Raw genomic sequence first — 23,215 nt, 5'->3', positions numbered from 1 at the left:
AATAGCTAGAATGGACTGTACCACTTTAGTCTCCAAGTGGGGAAAATAACATTTGTGAATGCACCCTTACATAAACGGTCTGTAGTAGTACAGGCCACTCTATCACCTAGGAGTTCTTTCACCTCCTACTGCATGTGTAGATCATAGGCCTCTTGATTAGGGACTATCAAGTACAGAATGGATGGCTGCTATAACAAGATCCCATACACACAGAAATTTGATATTTGTGGTCAACCTCAGGTGGAAGACCACTTGTTATCTATTAGCCTGCCCCTTATATAGGGACCCAAGAGATCACTTTCTGAACCCTTTGTTTGCACAAAAAAGCAGGTTTCACCCTGGCAGAAATGGTTCAGTTTCTTCTGCGATACAATAATAGCTTTGTAACACACACAGGGGCTCCCTCTATGCAGTGGCTGCCAAATCAATCAATCAATCAGGAAAAAGGAATTGGATGAAATTGCAGTAAATTATTTTGGTGAATCTGAAATCAAGCTGGATTTGAGATCATTAGTGTCTCTGGTGTCTTCTCTTTCTTGAATCGTGGATGTTGGCTTGTATTATGGTTGCATGTTCCGTGTTATTTTGTTGATACTTTTCCTGCTGGTTTGTCATGGCCTTTGGCTAGAACAATAAGCTTAGGAGCAAACAAGTACAGTACGATCGCATCTGATGTGTCGTTAACTTGCGTGACTTCAACCTTGCGCAGTTGAAAGCTGGCCGGTTAAAATCGTGCAGATGAATTGCGCACAAGGTGGAGAGCTTAACAGCTCCTTTTGGCACTGTGTTTTTCCAGCGCGGAAAGCGCTTTTAAACTCTCTGCCTTGCTTACTAGGCAAGGCCCACTCAGTGCACAAGCTCCAGAAGCTAAGGATATTTGCACAGGGGTGGTTCCAAGGGGGCGATTCAAGTGTGCACATTTTTGCATATACGTGCCACCCCCAAAACGTAACTCCATGCAAGATGAGATTGTACTCTACCATTTATCTCTGAAAGATATGCCACATCAATCTTCAAAGAATACTAAGTTACTAAAACTTATAAGAACACTGTCTTCTTCAAATTATTCTATACAGTGGTACCCCGGGTTACATACACTTCGGGTTACAGACTCCGCTAACCTGGAAGTAGTACCTCGGGTTAAGAACTTTACCTCAGGATGAGAACAGAAATCATGCGGTGGTGGCACGGCGGCAGCAGGAGGCCCCATTAGCTAAAGTGATACCTCAGGTTAAGAACGGTTTCAGGTTAAGAACGGACCTCCAGAACGAATTAAGTACGTAACCAGAGGTACCAGTGTAGTGCGATGCGGAACCTTTGTTTCTCCAGATGCTGCTGAACTACAATTCCCGCCCAGGCATGTTGAGAGTAGTAGTTCAGCAACATCTGGAGGGATAAAGGTTCCTCAAACGTGTTCTGCACCACAATAACTGCACATTGTGACAAATGTGACCCGCCAACCAGCCCATGGTTCTTTGATTTTTTAAATTGCTTTTAATGTAGCTTTAGTTCTTTTTGTATTGTATGAGTGTAAATTGCCTTCTCTATGAAGGCCATGCCACACCTTAATAAAAGAAATAGGCAGGCAGATAGCAAAAACAGGAGGCGTATTGATCCCTTGATAAGCCACCATGTAGGATTAATCAGATGCATTTTACATTCGTATCTTGGTTCTTGAATGTACAGTCATACCTCAGGTTGAATGTGCTTCGGGATGAGCACGTTTGAGTTGCGCTCCGCAGCAACCCGGAAGTAACGGAGCGTGTTACTTCCGGGTTTTGCCGCTTGCGCATGCGCAGACGCTCAAAATGACGTCATGCACGGAAGCGGTGAAAAGCGACGCATGCATGCGTAGACGTGCTGTTGCTAGTTACATTTGCTTCTAGATGCGAACAGGGCTCTGGAACGGATCCCGTTTGTATCTAGAGGTACCACTGTAATCCGTTCTGGAAGTCCATTCTACTTTGAAAACCAAGGTGCGGCTTCTAATCGGCTGCAGGAGCTTACTGCACTCAATCGGAAGTTGCGTTGGATATTTGGTTTCCACATTTTTTTTGCAAACCAGAACACTTACTTATGGGTTTATGGCGTTTGGGAGCCAAAACGTACGAGTACCAAGGCGTTCAAGAACCGAGGTACGACATTAACTTCCCTATACAGGATTGCCTTCAGTCATATATGCTGCTTTACATTTATTTCTCATATCATAGACATGTTGGAAGTAGAACTATGGCATGTGATCTTGTAACCAACACAGGGAAGTAAAAAATTGTGCGAACAAATTCCTGACATGCTTTACACAGTTTGCTTTATTTCAATCCCAGGAAACTGGTTAGGGTTTGGTTTTCTGTGCCTCTTGCTATGTTTGTGACTTGCATAAGAGGAAGCATGGTATGCTAAATTTCAATTCTGCATTTTGACACCGTGATTAAAACTGATGAGAATGGTTTAGAAGTCCTCATAAAATGTTAGCATCCTATCATTTTCATGCTTTAACGAAATGTAAACTTTGAAATGTTCAAAATCTAAGCATTACAATTTAGTGAAATGATAAAATAGACATACAGTGGTACCTTGGTTCCCGAACAGCTTAATTGTCGTACAAATCAGCTCCCAAACACTGCAAATAAAGTGAGTGTTCCAGTTTGCAAACGTTTTTCGGAAGTTGAACGTCCGACGCGGCTTACAATTGAGTGCAGGAAGCTCCTGCAGCCAATCAGAAGCCGCACCTTGGTTTGCAAAAGGTTTCAGGAGTTGAACAGACTCCTGGAACGGATTAAGTTCGAGAACCAAGGTACCACTGTATAGACATGGACCAGATGGTTTTTTACTGTGTGAATGAGCCATGGTAAGTCTTGGGTTTGTAGGCTCCTCCACTCCCCAAACTTCTTTCGCACCCTATAGGATGCTTCTGAAGTAGAACTAACCACAGTTCTTCATAATGTCAGAATTCAGGAGAGTCTGGTTAGTGAGATGAAGCCAAGATCAAACCATGGGTCCAGATCCTGTCTTGTTCTCAAACCAGTGTTTTAATAAACCACAGTTTCCTGAATTCAGACATGACAGGAACCCATTGGTACTTTCGAATCACAAGCAGATGCTTCCAATCTCCTCCTCTGGTCCTCAAAATAGGAGACAGTAGCTGTAGCTCAATGATTAGAGCGCTTGCTATGCATGTAGAAGATTCCAGGTATGATCCCCAGCAATGCCAAGTAGAATGGGAAATCAGAATAATAAGCCCCATAGGAATTTCCTAGCCAAAACTTTAACTGTAGACATCTATGGATACTCTATGGTCCAATCTTGTTGCACTTGTATTTTTTAAAAAAATCTAATAAAAATCAACAGTAAGCTAAATGCAGATTAAAACACTTGCAATTTCTGCATGTCTGTTTAGGCTTGCCTAAACAACATTGATGTCAATGGGCAGGGAGTTCCAATCTGTAGATGCTGCAGCAGCACTAAAAGATGGATTTCTTAAAACAACCAAGGAAGTACAGCCCTACCTTGGTCGTCGAACAGCTTAGTTCTCGAACATTTTGGCTCCTGAGCGCCGCAAAACCAGAAGTGACAGTTCCAGTCTGTGAACTATTTTTGGAAGCCGAACGTCTGATGGGGCCTCCGCGGCTTCTGATTGGTTGCAGGAGCTTCCTGCAGCCAATCAGAAGCCGCGCTTTGGTTTCTGAACGTTTTGGAAGTCGAACGGACTTCTGGAACGGATTCTGTTCGACTTCCAAGGTACGACTGTATTATGTGACACCTGTAAAAGTGAAAGTTCGGTCACTGGATGGAGGCTTCTAGGTTTCTAAAATCTGAGTTTTAGGCTTTCATCACCAGTGCATTGTCTCACTAAAAGCCCATGACTTGAAGACTGAGCTCATGATATTAGTTGAGAAATATGCATATAGAAGAAGTTATGGAGGTTCGCAGATTTGTAGCTTATTTGCAGGTGGAAGGAATAAGGAAATGCAAAGTTTTACATTTTAAACAAAAATAATAATAATTGTTCCAAGGAACATGATGAAACTTGGTAAAGTTCTGAAAAACCACCCACCCTTGGGTTTCATTTAAAGGTTATGAATGCCCCTTTGATAAATAACTTCCTCAACGTGCTACTATAAAAATTAGACCCTACTTTATCTAAATGTCAAATAGGACTGTTTATTCCCAGTGGAGCAGTGGCTGTGGCATGACCAAGTTGCAGAACAGACGGAACATTTGCTTCCAGGGTCTTTAGTAATCTTGTAGAAAAGGAGCATTACGAACTCTCATTAGGCAAAGGTTAGCCCATTATATCCTTACTTAACTGCCAGCATTTGGCAAGCCGCTTTGATTATTTCATATATTCATTTCAGCGTTTATCCTACACAATCCCAGGGGCTCTGGTTGTGTTTTTTGAAAATACATAACATTATTCAGAATACTTAAGCATGCTTACAGTACAATCCTATTCATTCTTACTCAGAAGGAGTTCAATGGGGCTTCTACTCATGTAAGTGTCCATGGAATTGCGTGTCGAGACCCCGCAGCCACCCCCTCGTTGGAAAATAACTCACACAAGGACACAGATACAGTGGTACCTCGGGTTAAGTACTTAATTCGTTCCAGAGGTCCATACTTAACCTGAAACTGTTCTTAACCTGAAGCACCACTTTAGCTAATGGGGCCTCCCGCTGCTGCCGCAATGCCGGAGCACGATTTCTGTTCTCATCCTGAAGCAAAGTTCTTAACCTGAAGCACTATTTCTGGGTTATCGGAGTCTGTAACCTGAAGCGTATGTAACCCGAGGTACCACTGTATTAGGTTTATGTTATTGGGCAAATTTGGCCACAACTTTATTGAATTACAGAATGTGAGTGGTATTGGCTTAGGCATTGTTTGGACCCGACTATATCTGACTCCTGCCCGCTGCACAGGAAGTCCGGTAAGGGTAAACCACCGATAGGGGGAGTCCTGTCGATGCAAACCAACTCAAGCTCCCCCTGGTGTTCCCATCAGGGTCGTGTCAAGGCTTTAGCCCCCGACCGGGCTTCGTACAAGATCAACACCCCCAGATTCCTTTAACGGAATACCCTTAAGCATGGAGGGGCAGGTGATGGCCACACCTCCCCTCCCCCACACAAGGTCAAACAATGCCTAACCGCAACCCTAACAAAGTTGTGACGATTGCTACAGGGTAGACGAAAACCAAGTGCCAGTGCCAGTTTGCCAAAGTCCTACCAGGCCCCTCGGACAACTAAGGCGACCAACCGAAGTTCATAGCAAGGCCAGTGCCTAACCTGTGAATAGGGAGGGAGGGCAGGTGATTGAGGAAGCGAGCCAAGAGGAAGTCCTCCGGCTCGCTCTTCAGTTTAAACTGCCCCGGCCACGCCCCCCCCAGCCAGCGGATTGGCTGGCCGGGCTCTGACACGGCCGGGATCCCCCAGGCAACGGGGGACAATGTCCCCCGCCCCTGGTGGGGAGTGGGTGACCACGCAGTCCACCGCAGCTCCTCCCCACTGGGAAGTGGAGCGGATTTGCAGCCTAAATGACTCGTGCTTACACTTGGGTAAGCAGGGATAGGATTGTAGTGTGAATGAGATGTTTGTAGTAAGTCTCATTGAATTCAGTGACACTTCAGGATATGTGTGTGTGTGTGTGTGTGTGTGTGTGTGTGTGTGTGTGTGTACTTTAAAATTGCAATCTGTGATCTACACTTACTTGTTTGCAGCTGTGAACCCCATGCCTGTTTACTCAGAAGTAAGGTCCACTACATTCAGTGGCACTGGCCACCAAGTAAGCGAGCATAGGATTTCGGGCTTATAAAACGTTAAAACTGCAGTTTTCACCAGCATTAACCCTTATCACCACATGTCAGCCCACCAAGAAGGTCTCAGAATGCTTCTGAAATACATTTGGGGTTTAGTACAGTGGTGCCTCGCAAGACGAAATTAATTCGTTCCGCGAGTTTTGTCGTCTTGCGATTTTTTTCGTCTTGCGAAGCACGGTTTTGGAAAAGTTTTGGAAAAGCTTCAAAAATCACCAAAGTCTTCAAAAACCTCAAAAAAGGCTACCACACCGCATGCTATGAGTTGCTCCTCGAAGTCAAGTCGCAACTGTATTAACGGTGTTAAGAAACAGGAAACAAACTTGCAAGACGTTTCCGTCTTGCGAAGCAAGCCCATAGGGAAAATCGTCTTGCGAAGCAGCTCAAAAAACAAAAAACCCTTTCGCCTTGCGAGTTTTCCGTCTTGCGAGGCATTTGTCTTGCGAGGTACCACTGTAAGTCTAAGGGTTTTGGTGCTGTCCCCAAGAACAGCTCTCCATGTGTGTGTGATGTTATAACCTAGGCTACCGACGATATTTGAGGGCATCTTATTGTTATCTGAGACATCATGTAAAGGCAGTGGGTTCGAGTTTTAAAGCCCAGAACCGGCAAGGATGTCCACAAAACAGCATTGCTAAAGTGGAGCTTGCAAACAGTTGTCAAAGGCAGCCTCATGCAGATGTGTAATAATACATTAGTCTCAGCTTAGTGTTTCAACACAGGAATGATATGCTGCCACGTAGATTTCTTTCTGATGTTAAAGGTTGGAATTTTATTATATTTTTTAATGAGATGGAATTGGTGAATGTCACTTTTGGTCACTGCAGCAACCTGGATTCCTTGTAGTAAAATAAAATGCAATATAAGAAAATATTATTCTCCCCATCCTGCCATCAGGCCTCCATTCACTCTGAAGCCACTTTGCTTCATAGGGATAATTTGGGGGTTTACACATATAACATAGTTCCTGCCTGTCCCTCAATCCCAAAGCCACATGAGCTTTTTAGTTTTTCTTCTGCAGCAGCCCCCTTTCCCAATATCCCTTCAATAAACTCTCAATGCCTTCTCTGAGGCACGAGAAGACCCTGTGAGATATGAGAAGTAAAAACCGACTGCCTCTGTTGCTTCGTGCCTCTGCTGGTCTTGGCCAAGGCTGAAAGCACCTTCATATCAGCCTGGATAAGCTCATTTGGTTAGAGTGTGGTGCTGATAATGCCAAGGTTGCAAGTTCAATTCCCGTATGGGATAGCTGCGTATTCCTGCATTGCAGGGGGGTTGACTAGATCAGGCACCCCCAACCTTTGGCCCTCCAGATGCTTTGGACTACAATTCCCATCATCCCTAACCACTGGTCCTGTTAGCTAGGGATCATGGGAATTGTAGGCCAAAACATCTGGAGGGCCACAGGTTGGGGATGCCTGGACTAGATTCCCCTCAGGATCCCTTCCAAATCTGCAATTCTATGATTTCTATCTCCATCTCAAGACATGTGCCAAAAAGACAAAAACTTTCATATTCTTTCTCTTGATAACAGAAGTTGTGCTTCCTGTTATGGATTGAATTATGTGGAAAACCTTTCAGGTTCTCCTTTCTGCCCGTCTTCGAAAAATGTTGCAACTCTATCAGTTATGTAGTAGGAAGGGAGAAGTTTGAGCAATACAGGGTCTTCGTTCTTGCGCATGAAGGGTTTGCCCTGTCCCTTCCCTCCTACGCAAAGCTTTTTCATCCTGAAGTCTCTTTTTCAAAGAATTCAGGTTGCCGATATGGTACTGGGTGACAGTGCTTATGGAGACTTGAAGGAGTAGTTTAAAAGGCGAACGTTCACTTCTGAGTATAATTAGAAGGGTAGGGATTCACTTTGAAGCATTCCTGGGCAAAATCGGATTGCTTCAAAATACCTGCAATGCACTGTGCAGTTCAAGCAAATATATATATTGAGCTGTTTAAGACTATAATTGGTAATATACAGAACCATGGAAGTGGGGGGGAACCGACAACTGATTGTATAAGTAAATTAAATGGAATGTGAAAATTTGTACGTAATGGAAAAAAGCATTTTATTTTTTAAAAAGAGGAAATTGTCTTGTTCATAGTTGGGGTAATCTGTTGTCAGCCCAGAACATGGAAACCATTTTTTTCTTCGGCTCTGTGGAGATAGTTCTCTGCTGGCCAGATCTTGTAGCTCATTTAGTTTTTAGAGAAGAAAAAACAAGGAACGCAAAACACTCACATCCTTTCGGTGTTTTAAAAATTGAAGATAATCACAGTTGCACTTCGTTTCTGGAGCAAGGGGTATATGGCTAGCTTACAACACAAAACATTTAACTTCAAAAAGAGCAAAAGGCGTATGTTGAAGTTATATTTAAAATATCACCCAGGATAATCTTATTAAAACTCAGAAGGGACTCCAGCCGTGCAAAGGCATGTTTTGGTTGCTGAACATATACTAGTGAGAGAATATTCCACAACAGAATATTGAGGAAGCCTGTCAATTCCTTTCTGCTTGCTTCCTTTAAAAAAAAAAAAAACACCTCCAAAGTGGGATTACATTTATGCAATAGTTAACACCTATTCTAAATATCATGTTTCAATTTTCTGAACTCAGTTTAACAAACTTCCCTTGTCAAATGGAAACTCTTGTTAAAAGAAACGAAACCCTGTTTTCTTAGCGATGCAACAGGTGCACAACATGTGTGAGATTTCATGTGTTATTAACCAGCATTGGAACAGTTAAGGGGCCGCTTGATTTCAAGGCTGTTTCTTGGAAAATAATCCACTTCTGTTCTTGTGTTCTGGCAGCAAATATTGTCGGCTAGATCTCAGGCATAGCCACCTATCCAAAACAAACACCGTTGGATAAGCGAAGTTTTAATTTCTTGGGTGAAGGGGTGACATTTATTTCACAGGAGTGCGAACTACCCATATGCTTCATTGTTTGTTTATTGACTGATAGTCAGTGCAGAGGAGAACGTTTTGTGTCTAAAGTTACTAGTTAGTTTCAAAGTTACTATAGATCAAGAGAGGGCTTCCATTTAGGTTTTAATGCTCCAAGAATATGTTTGAAACTCAAAATGAACACAGTCAATGCAGAATAGTATTCAGTATTGAGAAGCAAATGAAGAAAATATTTGCTATAGCTATTATGAAGACCTGCTAGCATTTAATAATGCCTTTTAGATGTTACCTTGGGATTGGCAGATGTAACCTATACAAACAAACGTTAGTCTGTTCTAGTAGATGAACAGTTACTGTAATAACCAGGATCTTTGCATCCTGTTCCTGACTTGGCTTCACTCTTTCAAACTCAGGCACAAGTCTGTGTCTTGGTTTGCTCATTTCACTTACCAGCATGTAAAAATCCTTTTCACATCTCCCAACAGGGGAGAGAGTAGAGTGTGGCAGAACTTTGTTAGCAAAAGTGGACTTAGCATATAGTCTTGAGAATGAATGAGAACTCAAACTGAACAACAACAGCAAAAGAGTTGTGCTTTAGAGAGAGCTGCAAATGGCAAATTTATTGAAAGCAATGTCCTGTTTATGTAGTGTGTTTTTCATTCGAAACAGGAAACATTGCAAGGAGGATGAAAAACTGTGCCATCACTTTGTATCTCTTTGAACAAGATCAGACATGTGGATAAATCGATTCTGTGACTGATAGTTGTCTTTGTGGTGATACCTGGTGATGGTGTTGTACGAGATCTTCAACGTGACTAATTTAAAGCATGTTGTGTGGTTGATTAAATGTTTTGATATTTCCTCCAAACTTTCAAACTCATGCACTATTTAATTTCATGGTGTAGGGTGGGTGGGTGTTTGTTTTATGTCAACATCACAAATGTTTTGATCTGTAAACCGCATTCCGCCAAGAAAATGCTGACCCAGTAAAATATACAATCTGAACAAACTGTTCTCAAAGATCAATATAAAGGGTTTGGTTTCAACTACATTTTACTCATAGTTAATGCATTGATACTACCAGACTGAAGTTAGTTGTGTGCATTATTTTAAATGGGTCCACTCTGAATATGGCTAACATTGGATAGAACTCAAGGATCGAAATCTACAACGTTCATCTTTTGGAAGTGTCACGTGGAGTTCAGTTCTTATTGCACCACTTCTACTCCCCTAAATTTGGTGTGCATGTCAGATTTCCTAACTTTTAGTTGGAGAAGGATGTGTGAGAGAATTGCATAACTCTACAAGCAGTTAAATATTTATTGCTGTTTCATTTTCTCTCTCTTGTCTTTCCTACTTTCAGATGTAGGTCATAAGCTTCTTGGGAAGGCAAAGTTCTGGTGTGTGTGTGTGTGTGTGTGTGTGTGTGTGTGTGTGTGTGTAAAGCATTACCATGGAAGGCATGGCGTGGTGTTATAAAAGTAGAGAAACAAATTTTGACTCTTCCCTTTGGAGTTTATATGATGTGATGCAAGTGTGCAAGTGTCCCACAACTCCATTCCTCTGGTCGATTATTTTATTTATCTATTTTATCAGCCGGAGGTTCAGAAGTGTGAACTCCCCTGACCTGTGTATTACTGAACTTTCTTTTTTTATGGTTATTATAATAATAATATAATTATTTATACCATACCCTTTCTCCTGACAAGACTAAAGGTGGCTTTTGGATTAAAAACAAGAATAGCTAAAAACATGGGGGGGGGGGACAATCATTAAAACAATTAAATCTTAGTAGAATTAAAACTATATACATATATAAAATCTATTTAAAACAAACAAATAAGTACAATAAAAACTGCATCAGTCCTTTCATTAAAAGCAGTCAATTCCCAAAAGCCTGTTGGAACAAAAGAACAACAAGGAGGGAGCCATTATTTAAAACATATATACAATAAATGGAGAGGCAAAAACTCTAGAAGCTGCAGAGCAGGGAAGCCCTCCTCTCTATCTAATCCCATTATTAATCCCATTATTATTGAACTTTCAGCTGAACATTCACACGCATTGTTGATCCCAAAGTGTAGTAGCCGCAAAGAGCTTGTGTTTGAAGGAAGTCACATGTACCGATACAATTGATGCTGTCATCTGCCCCCCCCCCCCCCGATATCGTGAATCTTGTTCTGACTGCTTCCTCCAGATATATGCCATTTAAGGTGTGTTAAGCTAAAAGCCAGGACGTGGGTGGCGCTGTGGGTTAAACCACAGAGCCTGCTGATCAGAAGGTCAGCGGTTCGAATCCCCTTGACGGGGTGAGCTCCCGTTGCTCAGTCCTTGCTCCTGCCAACCTAGCAGTTCGAAAGCACGTCAAAGTGCAAGTAGATCAATATGTACCACTCCAGCGGGGAAGGTAAACGGCATTTCCATGCGCTGCTCTGGTTCGCCAGAAGTGGCTTAGTCATGCTGGCCACATGACCCGGAAGCTGTACGCCGGCTCCCTCGGCCAATAAAGCGAGATGAGCGCCGCAACCCCAGAGTCGGCTACGACTGGACCTAATGGTCAGGGGTCCCTTTACCTTTTAAGCTAAAAGCCAGTGATTTTCACCTTGAGAATAGTTGGGCTTACGTTTAAGGCTGCACTTTCTAAGGGGAAGCGCCATTCAACTCAGTGGTATTTGCACTTTCATAGGATCAGGCTCCCCATCGTTTTAAATCATTTAGCTTTACAGGTTCATTGTATTGATAACAGAGCCTTAATAGTTTTGGACTCCTCCAATGGATTGGCCAAGGCTACCGAATACTTCTTTCCCATGTGGTTAAATGTACCTGTCATCCCATCAGACATTACGGGAAAGATAAGGTTTAACACACTTAGTCCCATCCTTGCTTTTGGGACACCTGCCTATACATGTCCGAAAACTATTTCTCCATGTTCCAGGAATAACTCTCCCAGAACGTGAATGCCCTGGGGGAAATTTAGCTTAAGTGCCTGGGGAGAACCTCTCTCTCTCTCTCTCTCTCTTTCTGCTGTGGCCTTGGCTGAATTCTGCCAGAGTACAGACTGTTGTGGAACTGGCTTGCAAAGGTGCACGAAAGCACAATATGCGTAGCTTGGGATATCATCCAGGTTGCAGAGTGTCCTTGTAAGGCACTCGGAAGGGATCAACAGAGATGGTATCGGAGCTTTTGCGCAAAAAGGGGTCTTTTGGGGAAGCAAAACAAAAGGCAATTTACAGATTACCTACTGAAGGTTGTTCCAGAGAAGGGAAGCTGGAGGGGGAGTGAGAGATACAAAAGGAGGCTGTGCAGTGATGCTTCAGTGTCCGGGGAAAGAGAAGAGAGATTGAAGCGGTGAAAGTTGGGAAGCAGGCAGGAGAAAGACCTTCCTTTTCCATACTTAAGTGGGAAGCCATTTTTCATCACAGATTTCTTACTGGTGTATTTTTTTTTTAATTATTAGATTCTTAATTATTAGATGCCAAATTTTCTTATGGTACCAGAGTAAATTGATCCTCCTCCTGCAGCGTTTCGTTGCTGATGTCATTCTCAGCAATCTGTATACACATTGTAGGATTCTGATATAATTTACTCATTCTAGTTCTGTTTCCTTGCAGCAGGGGTAGCTTTCAAACCCTATTTTTACCATTTAGGGTGTCAAGACAGGGATGTTATTTAGCCCCTCTTCTTTTTAATTTATTTCATAATGGCCACTGGTCCCAGATCTTTATGCTGTCCTGTTCTCTGCTGGAATACACTTATTGTTGTATGCTGCTGCTGTGCTGCTGCTTTCATTGTCCAGAATAGGCCTACATAATTTGAGGCGGGTGGTGGCATTGTACTAAAAATAGCTTGATTACAAATGATAGTAAGTCTAAGGCCCTAATGTCATAAAAAGTATACAGTGGTACCTTGGTTCTCAAACTTAGTCTGTTCGACTCCCGAAACCGTTCAAAAACCAAGGCACGGCTTCCGATTGGCTGCAGGAGCTTTCTGCACTCAATCGGAAGCCGTGTCAGACATTCAGCTTCCGAAAAGTGTTCGCAAACCGCAACTCTTACTTCTGGGTTTGCAGTGTTTGGGAACCGATTTATTTGACAACTAAGCCATTCGAGAACCAAGATGGGTTTTTAATGGTAGTCAACAAGCCACAGATTCATATAAAATGCTTAGGTGTTCAGATGTGAACTGTGGCTTTCTGACCTGAGCAATGAAATCAGCCAATTGATTCTGCTAATTGTAGTCAGCAAGCCATCTTAAGGCTTTTTATGGTCAGTTTCCTAAATATTTTTTGACTGGACTTTATTTATACAGTGGTACCTCGGGTTACAGACGCTTCAGGTTACAGACGCTTCAGGTTAGACTCCTCTAACCCAGAAATAGTACCTCAGGTTAAGAACTTTACCTCAGGATGAGAACAGAAATTGTGTGGCAGCGGCGCAGCGGGAGGCCCCATTAGCTAAAGTGGTACCTCAGGTTAAGAACAGTTTCAGGTTAAGAACAGATCTCCAGAACGAATTAAGTTCTTAACCCAAGGTACCACTGTATTAATGATCATCATCATCATCATCATCATCATCATAATTTATTTATACCCCGCCCATCTGGCTGGGCTTCCCCAGCCACTCTGGGTGGCTTCCAAAAAAATTTAAAATACTGTAATACATCAAACATTAAAAGCTTCCCTAAACAGGGCTGCCTTCAGATGTCTTCTAAAAGTCTGGTAGTTGTTGTTCTCTTTGACATCTGGTGGGAGGGCGTTCCACAGGGCGGGCGCCACTACCGAGAAGGCCCTCTGCCTGGTTCCCTGTAACTTGGCTTCTCGCAGTGAGGGAACCGCCAAAAAGCCCTCAGTGCTGGACCTCAGTGTCCGGGTAGAACGATGGGGGTGGAGACACTCCTTCAGATATACTGGGCCGAGGCCATTTAGGCATAATACAAAATCGGATTGCTTTATTCTAAAATAATGGAATGTGTACAGTGTACATTGTTTGGTTAGAATGTTCTAACATTTGCTGCTTGATTTTGTTTTAAAGCATTGTGCTGCGATACTAGCAAGGTTGAAAATACAAAGCTTTTCAATAACAGAATGCAGTGAGGAGGTGCTTGTTGAGCTGACTTTCTAGGTTGTCCTGAAACAAATTCTGTTGCGGTGGCACAGAAGATACAGCCAGAATTTCGGTCTTCGTGGGTGCTGCAGTCCTTAGAGATTCTGAGAGAGGCAACTAGTTTCACGTTGCCTGCAATAGTAACTTCAGTTTTAAATAGACTTCTGAAAGTTCCCAGACATGGCAGGTGGCTAAACAGCAAAGCACAGTTATTCAACAGTTGTTTTAAAGGTAGCATTGCAAAATGTTTTTGCTTTGCACTTCTGTTTTTCTGGTGGATTTGGGGTTTGTGTGGAAACTTGCTAAAAAGAAATTCCAAAGTTGGAGCTGCCAGTGAAAACATAATTTACATGGTGTTCCATTTGATTGGCATTGCCACTTGGAGCAGTGAATAGTCCAAAACCATTTTGATGCCTGAGAAAACCTTGCCCTCTCCAGAGATTTACAGAAGATAGAAAGAAGTACCGGTATATGAATTATTTGAAGAGCAACTCTAACCAACAAATTACGCTAGTAGGACTACAAGAAGTTTTGTAAGGAGAAATATATGAAGTGTTACAAAGTAGAAAAAGATAGAGATATTGGTTATGAGTTTGAAATGTAATAGGGAAAATAAGAAATGCATACTAAGAGATTAGATTGGAAAATTTTCAGACAGGACTGATGGAAGTAAAAAAAAAATTGAATAAGATGTAAAAGAATGTTTAATTACTGTTGAAAATCATATGTTAAAAAACTAATAAGCATTTATTTAAAAAAAGAGAGAGAAAACCTTGCCCTCAGCGTGACATGAGGGCAAGGAGCCCATGGTTTTCAAACTTCTTGACAGACTTGAGTTGCAGGAAGTTGAAATGCCAGTGGGGCTTTTAACTTTTGTTCTGAGTTGAGTTGTTCCAGATTTGGTTATTCCCTTCAACAAAGGCATCACCAGTTCATTGAGTTTCCTTTCTGGCCGTGTCCTTTCATCTTGTCATTTGAAATAAATTAAAACAGTTCTTTAAAAAGATAGTTAAAAAGACTCTTCTTCTTTTTAAGAAGAGTCTTTTTAACTATCTTTTTAAAGAATTGTTTTAATTTATTTTGACTATGGCAGACCAACACGGCTACCTTCTTGAATCTTGTCATTTGGTTTGCATGATGTCCCTGAATAATATTAATCCTCATTTATATGTGACTCCCTAAGGATTTAACCTGTCTTATTCTACATTTTTGTATGTGTGTGTGTACATTTGTGTGTGTGTGGTTATAGATGGTAGACATGTAATGGCACCTCTCCCATCTTGGGCTAGGGGACCTGTACTAGCAGGAGATCAGGCCTGGGATTGTTAGCCAAACATATGCACCTTGACTATTGAACCTTGTGATTCATTTGCTCTCCTCGCCTCACTGCTGTGCTGGGTGCCCTCATTTTCATGGTGCCCATCCCCAAACAAACCTCTTTTCTACCTTCCTTTACTGGAGAGAAGTGGAAGAATCGTGGTACCTCATCGGCAACCCTACAATACATTAGAGAATTGCCACAATTGTCTTTTTTTAAAAAAAACAACTGAGAGCCTTTGGGGAAAACCAGAATATGGTTGTAGCATTTAGAGTAGGGGTCAGCAAACTTTTTCAGCAGGGGGGCGGCACACTGTCACTCAGACCTTGGGGGGGCTGACTATATTTTTTTTTGGGGGGTGAACGAATTCCTATGCCCCACAAATAACCCAGAGATGCATTTTAAATAAAAGGACACATTCTACTCATGGAAAAACATGTTGATTCCCGGACCGTCCACGGGCTGGATTGAGAAGGCGATTGGGCTGGATCCAGCCCCCGGGCCTTAGTTTGCCTACCCATGATTTAGAGAGACAGTTCAAATCAGGGCTGGTGGCTTGCAGGACAAAGGTCCCAGTCAATGTGTCCAAGTGGCTTTGTGTTAGCCAAAACATATAGGGGGGAATGCAGACCAGCAACTGCATGGGGGATGCTGGTGGTTACAATAATTGTCTTTCCTACAATTCTTAAATTTCCCCGAATAAATAATGTTTATTTTTTCTTATTTTTCCCTCCCCCAGAACTCTAGTCACGCCAATTCAGTGACCCTGCCAGAAACACTGCTATTTGTTTCAACTCTGGATGGGAGTTTGCATGCCGTTAGCAAAAGGACGGGGTCAATCAAGTGGACTTTAAAAGAAGGTGGGTATGAAAGATGTCATCTTGCCTTCATTTCACTAACTTTGATAACGGCAAAGTCAACATAATGTTGGAAATGGTTCCAGACATTGGAGAAACCCGGCCACATTCTGAACAGCCTGACCCCTTATGCATGTTTACCTGGAGGAAAGTCCTGGCTTCAGATGGCTGACCTCCAAGTGAGTTTGGAGGGGATTGCAGTCTTCTGCAAGTCCCAATGAGTTCAATGGGATTTATTACCAAGCAAGTGTGCTTTAAGGATGGCAGCTCAAGACTATCTGCTTATCGTGGCGGCTCATCTGCAAGAATCATAGGAAGCTCTGTGGTTTTTAACGTCTGCCTTTAACTCCTTGAAACATTAAGCAAAGGATTGTCATTGTGGGTGTAGCTTCTAAGGTTTTATATCTATGTGGCGGGTGGGTTAATTGCAGCACAAAGTGGAATCACTGTGTTACAAAATGTACATCCATGTTTGGCCTCTTTAGGACCAGCAGTCATGATTTGCAAAGACTTTGTCACCAGAAACCTACAATAAAGTCTCTGCATCTAGGTGCCTGTTCCAGGGCTCCTGGGGTGCTAAGCTTAGACTTTGCTATTATGGCTGCCTGATGAAGTATAGCCATCTAGTTGCTGCTGTTCTCCATCTAAGAGTGGGAGAAGCTGCCATCTGCATGTGCCATCATTTTGCTTCTCTGATATGAATATTTGTATCTGTAGTGGGGAATATATTGATGCTTGCAAGGGCCATCTCTTAACTGCTGCCCCCAGTCTTCTATATTGATAATCCAAGACAGACACATGTTAGGATGAGCATTCCTAACTTCGAGGCCAATTACCTAACTCTTATTGGAGCTCTTCTCTTTGGAAGGCCCATATTAATAATTGTGTAATCTGATTTTGTTTTGGAAATAGCCTAATTGGCTTGAGAGTATAATATCAGGATGTTTACTTGCTTGTTTAAATACTATAAAATACATGGAAGGATATAGCTTGCATAGCAAAACCTGCTTTTCTTTTCTTTTCTTTTTACACCGTTGGCTTTGACTTATGCACTGACCAACAATAAGGGACAAGAGATTCCAAGGAGCTGGGATAGGGAAAACACTCCATTTACTTTCGTTGCTGTCCTTAGTTTTAAAGCAAATGTATTGTGAAATACCACTGCTCATTAGAACAGTCAGACTGGATAATCCAGTTCTATAGAAAGTTTTACTGCATTTGTACTGTTCATTTGGATCCTTATCTGTTGATGCATTGTAAGGTGCTTAATACTCATTGGTTTGGTTCCATATACAAATTAAAAAGTGTTTTGTATGCTAAAAGGAACATTAAGAGTCAGTAACATCAAGAACTTCTTTTGAAAGCTTCCTGTGTTCCCTGTTATGAAATATCTTGGATCGGGACACTATGGGAATTGAGTTTGCCAGTTACGTTCTTCAATGCAGAGCTGTGACATTTGAGACATCTTTGACGGTGGCTATTCTGGTATAAGCCTTATCAAATGATGTCCCACCTGTAGTTGAGTTTTCATCCTACTTCTCGGTTTGTTTTAAATACTGATTTCCCAGAGGTTGGCATTCCACATGTTGGGGGGAAAAGCACATGCTGGACTAGATGAATAATTTTTCTCATATCGTAGGTTTCTCCTTACATTGTTTTGTTTTTAATATATAGTATTAATCTGCAATGCCTAGCTATATGCTGAATAAAGGGACGACAACACAGGATATGGGTTTGGGGTTTTGCTTTAGTTGGGTGAGGAGACATTGCCTTTGTGACAAAATGTTTATCATGACTGTTGACATGTAAAACATTGATATTATCCATGATTTTTACAGAGCCAGGAAGGATGTGGGGGAGAGAAATGGCCCTGGCAGGAGTAGTCTTTACTTCAGAGATTTAAAATAACAAGTTGGTCTTGGTAACTGACAATTGATAAACTCAAATAAGATAAAAGAAAAATATGCTCTGGCCTTTTGACATTACCTGCAGCAGTGCAAAGCAGTTAAGGTTTCCCTCCTCAGGTATCCTTTGAAAAACCTGAAATGCAGCAATGACTCGAGAAAACGCACTTCTCCCTGCTTTAGAGAATATGAAACTGCGAAACAGCGTTCCTGCAAAGCTTTTGGGGCACAACATGATAGTTATTTGCCTATAAAAGTAACTGTTGAACAAGTTTTGCAGTGTATATTTGTGAATTGGACAACTCGGTTTCCCCCCTACTCAATGAGATACTTATGTATGCTTTTTTAGGCCAATGATGGGAATCCTGTAGCCCTCCAATTGTGGCTAGCTGCATATCCCTCACATTCCCTGACCATTGGTCATGCTGGCCTGGGCTAATTGGAGCTGTAGTCTAGCAACACCTGAAGACCACAGATTCCTCACCTCTGCTTTAGGCCGGTCACAAACACCAGTAGTTTGACAAGAACATGGGATATACAGTCTTCACTGTGTGTTGATTGATCCCCTTTTTAAATGATGTAGTTCAACAGGGATCCATCTACCTAGCAACTTAAAAAGCAATTGCTTCATGCAAACATTGTGCTATATAAGTCTACCCTAAATCATGCTAATAAATAGAGAAAGAGGTCGGCTTTGCTCAGAGCAATATTATATATTATGCTTTTAGGCTATCTGTCCTATTAACGGAAAATTAGCAGTTTTTGTATATCCTCTTAGAGGCTATAGTTTCCTGAGAACGCTTAATTAAAAGTTTCTGACGGGCACATATGTTAGTCTAGACAAGGCCAGCAAGATGTTGGGAATTGTAGAGAAGGCATGTAATAAACAGGTTGGTAGAGGGCCTGGTACAGGAATATGTTCATAACCTTGCAGACAGAGTCTTATTTTAACTACAGACTGCTAGGGAGCCCAGGGATCTGTGCTGCTAAAACAACAGCCTTTTCCTATTAAAAATGGGTTACATAGACTATGAACAAGGCAAAATGAAATTTATTTGCCAGTTTGTCTATAATGAGGAGCAGACATGTAATAGGGGCCTGTATAATAAGGTTCCTGGTTCAGTACCTGATATCTCTGCTGAAAAGCATCTTTGGTAACAGGCTTGTGTAAAGTCTTTGGCCACAACCTTGGACAGACAGTGTTGTGCCTGGCAGACAAACAAAATCCAGTATCTGAAAGGGAGAGTTTCTGCATTTGAAGCCGTCCATCATGCATGAATATATGAACCATACTTATCAACAATAACTTAACAAACATTCCCAGTTAAAATATTTACTGGCTAAAGGTTTGGATGTGCTCTGGAAAGGAAATCAACTTTGCTTCAATCAGTTGGCCCAGTTCACATGTCACAGCAAACCATAGTTTATGGTTCCTGTGTGTGTACTGATCTGGGCTGTTTCGCTGCCCTCCACTAGCATATGGAGAATACAAACTACTGTAGCAAGCTTAGCATTATATTTGAACCAGATAACATTATTTGCTTTGCTTCAGACAAACCTTGATGGATAAGGCAAGGTTTGTTCTTGGCTTAGCATCTGTAGTTTGTTTGAGTGAAACAGTGATCCCTGGTTTGGACATAACAGCTATGCCAGGGTTTGGAGTTTGTTTTCTGTGCATACTAGCAGGGAGGAGCAAAGTAGGTACAATTGGTTGGTACATGGTTAGCTATGGTGACATGTGAATGCTGCCATTGAAGGAACAAAAACTTTTTAAAAATGTCGCAGTCATAAAAACTAACCTGCCACATTCAAGCAGACCTTAGCCATGAGGCTTCAAAAGGAGATGTTTAAAGTCAACCTTGTGTATTTTTTTTAAAAAAAAATCAAGATAAAGCAGTTTTTGTGACCCTTTCAGGAAAAGAAACTGGAAAAAACTGCCCTGGTCATTGCTCAAGTTCAGTTTTGAACTGTCTTTCTAACCTGAACAGCTTATTTCTTCCCAGATGAGATGTTTCTGTCCCTAATCTGTTCACCAAGGCAACTTGCAAAGTCAGTTGGTTACTTGCCTTGAGCAATGCCTTGAGTATTATTTGAGCTCTTGAATTCCACAGAGCCACTACCTATTTCCTTCTTTTAAACACTTGATAAGTAGCCACCATGCTCTCTCTCCTTCCTTTTTTTTAATTTTTTATTTAAACCGGTTGGTTTCAAACAAATACTTTAGGCCATGGTTCTTCTTTCTCTTTGTTCCATTCAGTTGCCTTTGTTTGAACATCCAGATTAATCTTAATTATGCCATATGCCAGGATGGGCAATGTATGGCCTGTGTGCAGAACATCCAGCTGAATTTTGCTTGGCTCTTCTAGCTACTAGTAAGGTCAATAATCTCAGTTCTCTGGATGTTGTTCCCTATGTAGCCAAAATGCTACTAGAGGGAAGGTATCAACAGTCTTGGGAATACCCACAGTTCCAGAAGTTTTTTTGTGGTTTTTTTTTTTTAAGTTTGGGAGGTGAGAAACCCCCTGGTAAGTTTCCTCTGGAGGTGGGGTGTGGAATGGAGCACCCTGGAAAGGGCATGACTGGCTGGTTTGGACCTGAATTCCACACAGCAACATGTTGTTGCAGATCCCCTTTGTTTCTTTCCTAAAACATCTCTCTCACCCTTATTGTTTCTGACAGCAACTCAAAAACATGGGATACTTATGTATCCTAAAGATTCAGAATTAAAAAGCCTGATTGTCAACTGCTGTGGGGCTTGTTTGTTTGTTTGCTACAATCAAGCATGATATAACTTATGAAATAAATAAATAAATAACCCTCGATTTGTAGGAGGGGAGATATCTTCAGAATTTTAAAGTTCATGGTTTTACGAGTAAAGTGGTACCTCGGGTTACTTTACTTTACAAGTAAAGTGGTACCTCGGGTTACAGACGCTTCAGGTTACTTACGCTTCAGGATACAGACTCCGCTAACCCAGAAATAGTACCTCGGGTTAAGAACTTTACTTCAGGATTAGAACAGAAATCATGCAGCAACAGCGGGAGGCCCCATTAGCTAAAGTGGTACCTCAGGTTAAGAACAGTTTCAGGTTAAGAACGGACCTCCAGAACGAATTATGTTCTTAACCCGAGGTACCACTGTACTTTGGACGTTGGCCAAGGTCAGATCTGTTGAGGGTGTTCAGGGTCTGTTCAGAAAGATTGTTATCTAGACTGAGCCTTTTGGATCCTTCCTATTGAAAAAAAGTCCTAATACTTGCATCTTCAGTTCCGCTATTAAGGAACTGTGGAGATGTAACATAATACAAGCAAAAAATATTTGGCAATCCTTCATCATTGTCACGCATCAGTGAAATTTGTACTGCCATGGACGTGCTTGAGATTTGAAGAGCCTAAAAAGCAGCAACAAAAAACAGACAAAGTACTGTTCCTCTGTCACACTATTTTGGAACGACCGTCAGCTTGAATGTGTGGGCCCTGGGCTGGGTTGCCCTCTGGTTTAGGATGGGTTGAGGCACCATTTGAGATGTGTGTTTAAGAAAAGAAAAGGAAAAAGAGGAAAGGTGGGGGCAAAGAAAAAGACCTGCAGAAAGAGGCGGGCATATGACTAGCTAAAAATTACCGTATTTTTTGCTCTATAGGATGCACTTTTTCCCTCCTAAAAAGCAAGGGAAAATTTGTGTGCATCCTATGGAGCGAATGCGGGGGGAGCCAGGCGGGAAAAGCCCCCCACCTCCCAGAAAAGCCAGGAGAAGCCGTGCAGCCCTTTTAAAGAGCGCGCGGCTTCTGCCGGTTTCGCGGGAGGTGGGGGCTTTTGCGAGAGGTGAGGGAATTTCCCTACCTCCTAGAAAAGCCAGCAGAAGCCACGCAGCCCCTTTAAAGAGTGCACGGCTTCTGCGGGAGGTGGGGGAATTCCCCCACCTCCCGCAAAAGCAGGGAGAAGGTCTAGAAGAAGCGCACAGGCAGCATGCTTCTGTCCCCTTCTCCCCAAATTGTAGGCTTTTGCGGGAGGTGGGGGAATTCCCCCCACCTCTCGCAAAAGCAGGGAGAAGGTCTGGGAGAAGCTGCTCCCAGAGCTGGGGGGGGGAAATCATATTTTCCCCCCTTGATTTCCCCCTCTGAGAACTAGGTGCGCCCTAGGGTCAGGTGCGCCCTATGGAGCGAAAAATATGGTAAATGGATCCTCAGATTGGGGGTCCAGATGGGTGCTTGGTCTGAAAGTGATTTAAAAAACCCCCACTAATGCATAAAGCTATATCCTACACTTCCATGTACGTATGTGAAAACAGTGCCTGTACAATAACGCATGTCAAAGACCTGGCTGCCTGTTCTGCCTTGTGTACACATGGTGGAAAAACAAACAAACCCAGTAGGCGATAGGTTGCTGCTGTTTGGGCACATGGCAAAACAGACGTTTGTGGTATCCTACCGAGATTAAATGTGCCTTTATAAAAGTTGTCTGGCAAGCAGGAATTGAACAGGGATGGCATTAGCTACTGGTGTGGAGATCCAGTAATGGGAGGAAACATGAACAGCTAAGCTTTGCCAGCAAAAGGTGGCAGCCCTGTTTATGCAGAAGAGATTGCCTGGCACAAAGCAGTCCGGAGCCTGCCTGTAAGAGGCCTGCCTGTTCTTATTTCTTTCCTCTTGCATCATTTTGTTTGCTTGAGGAGGAAGCTGATCTAAAAACGTTTGTAGCAGCAGATATTGTTTGCTTGTAGACCTGTTGTTGTTTTTTTTAAATTCACTGTACTTACTGCTTTAATCTGCTGAGGCCAGGCTTTTCTGTTAAAAATCTCTTCTTTCTAAATTTTTCCAAAGACTTAAAATTAATCCAGGCGGGTGAGGATGCAGCAGTGTGCCTGTCTTCTGTGTGTTTTCCACTTAACAGGCAATAGAAGGAGAGAGAAAACACTTCAGGCTTGTACAGCTGTTGAATGAAAGCACTAGTGGAAGCATATGCCTGTTTACTAGGAAGTAAGTCCTATCCATTCAGTGGGACTTACTCCAAGTAAGTGTGCATTAGATGTAATCCTTAAACAATTTGCGTGCGTGCGCGTGCACACACACACACATTTTTATTTCCCTTCCCCCTCAAACTTATGTGACAAATACATTTTTAGCGCCCAAAGGTTTTTCAGAAGCACAGGTCAGAGGCGATAATGTTTCTGAGGAGTAGTTGCTGGAAACCACAGGAGGGGACAGCGCTCAGATCCTGCCTTGTGGGGCTTCCTATAGGCATCTGGTTGGCCATTGTGAGATCCAGATGGTGGTTTAGACGGGCCTCTGGCCCGATCCTGCACTGTTCTTCTTGCATTCTTAAATTCGCTTCAA

At 42.3% G+C, this 23,215-nt stretch overlaps 1 protein-coding gene across 1 annotated transcript in view; it reads left to right on the top strand.

Moving 5' to 3' along the window:
• ERN1 (endoplasmic reticulum to nucleus signaling 1) overlaps positions 1-23,215 on the top strand; it is a 61,080-nt gene that overhangs the window by 6,718 nt on the left and 31,147 nt on the right. The window contains exon 2 of the mRNA XM_028712672.2: positions 15,861-15,981. Within this exon, the coding sequence (XP_028568505.2) occupies positions 15,861-15,981 (121 nt within the window). The remainder of the gene's footprint in view (positions 1-15,860; positions 15,982-23,215) is intronic.

The sequence above is a fragment of the Podarcis muralis genome, chromosome 2, assembly GCF_964188315.1.
Source record: "Podarcis muralis chromosome 2, rPodMur119.hap1.1, whole genome shotgun sequence".
NCBI classification, from domain to species: domain Eukaryota; kingdom Metazoa; phylum Chordata; class Lepidosauria; order Squamata; family Lacertidae; genus Podarcis; species Podarcis muralis.
Note: the sequence above shows the minus strand (reverse complement) of the source record. Positions and strands in the feature narration are given on the sequence as shown.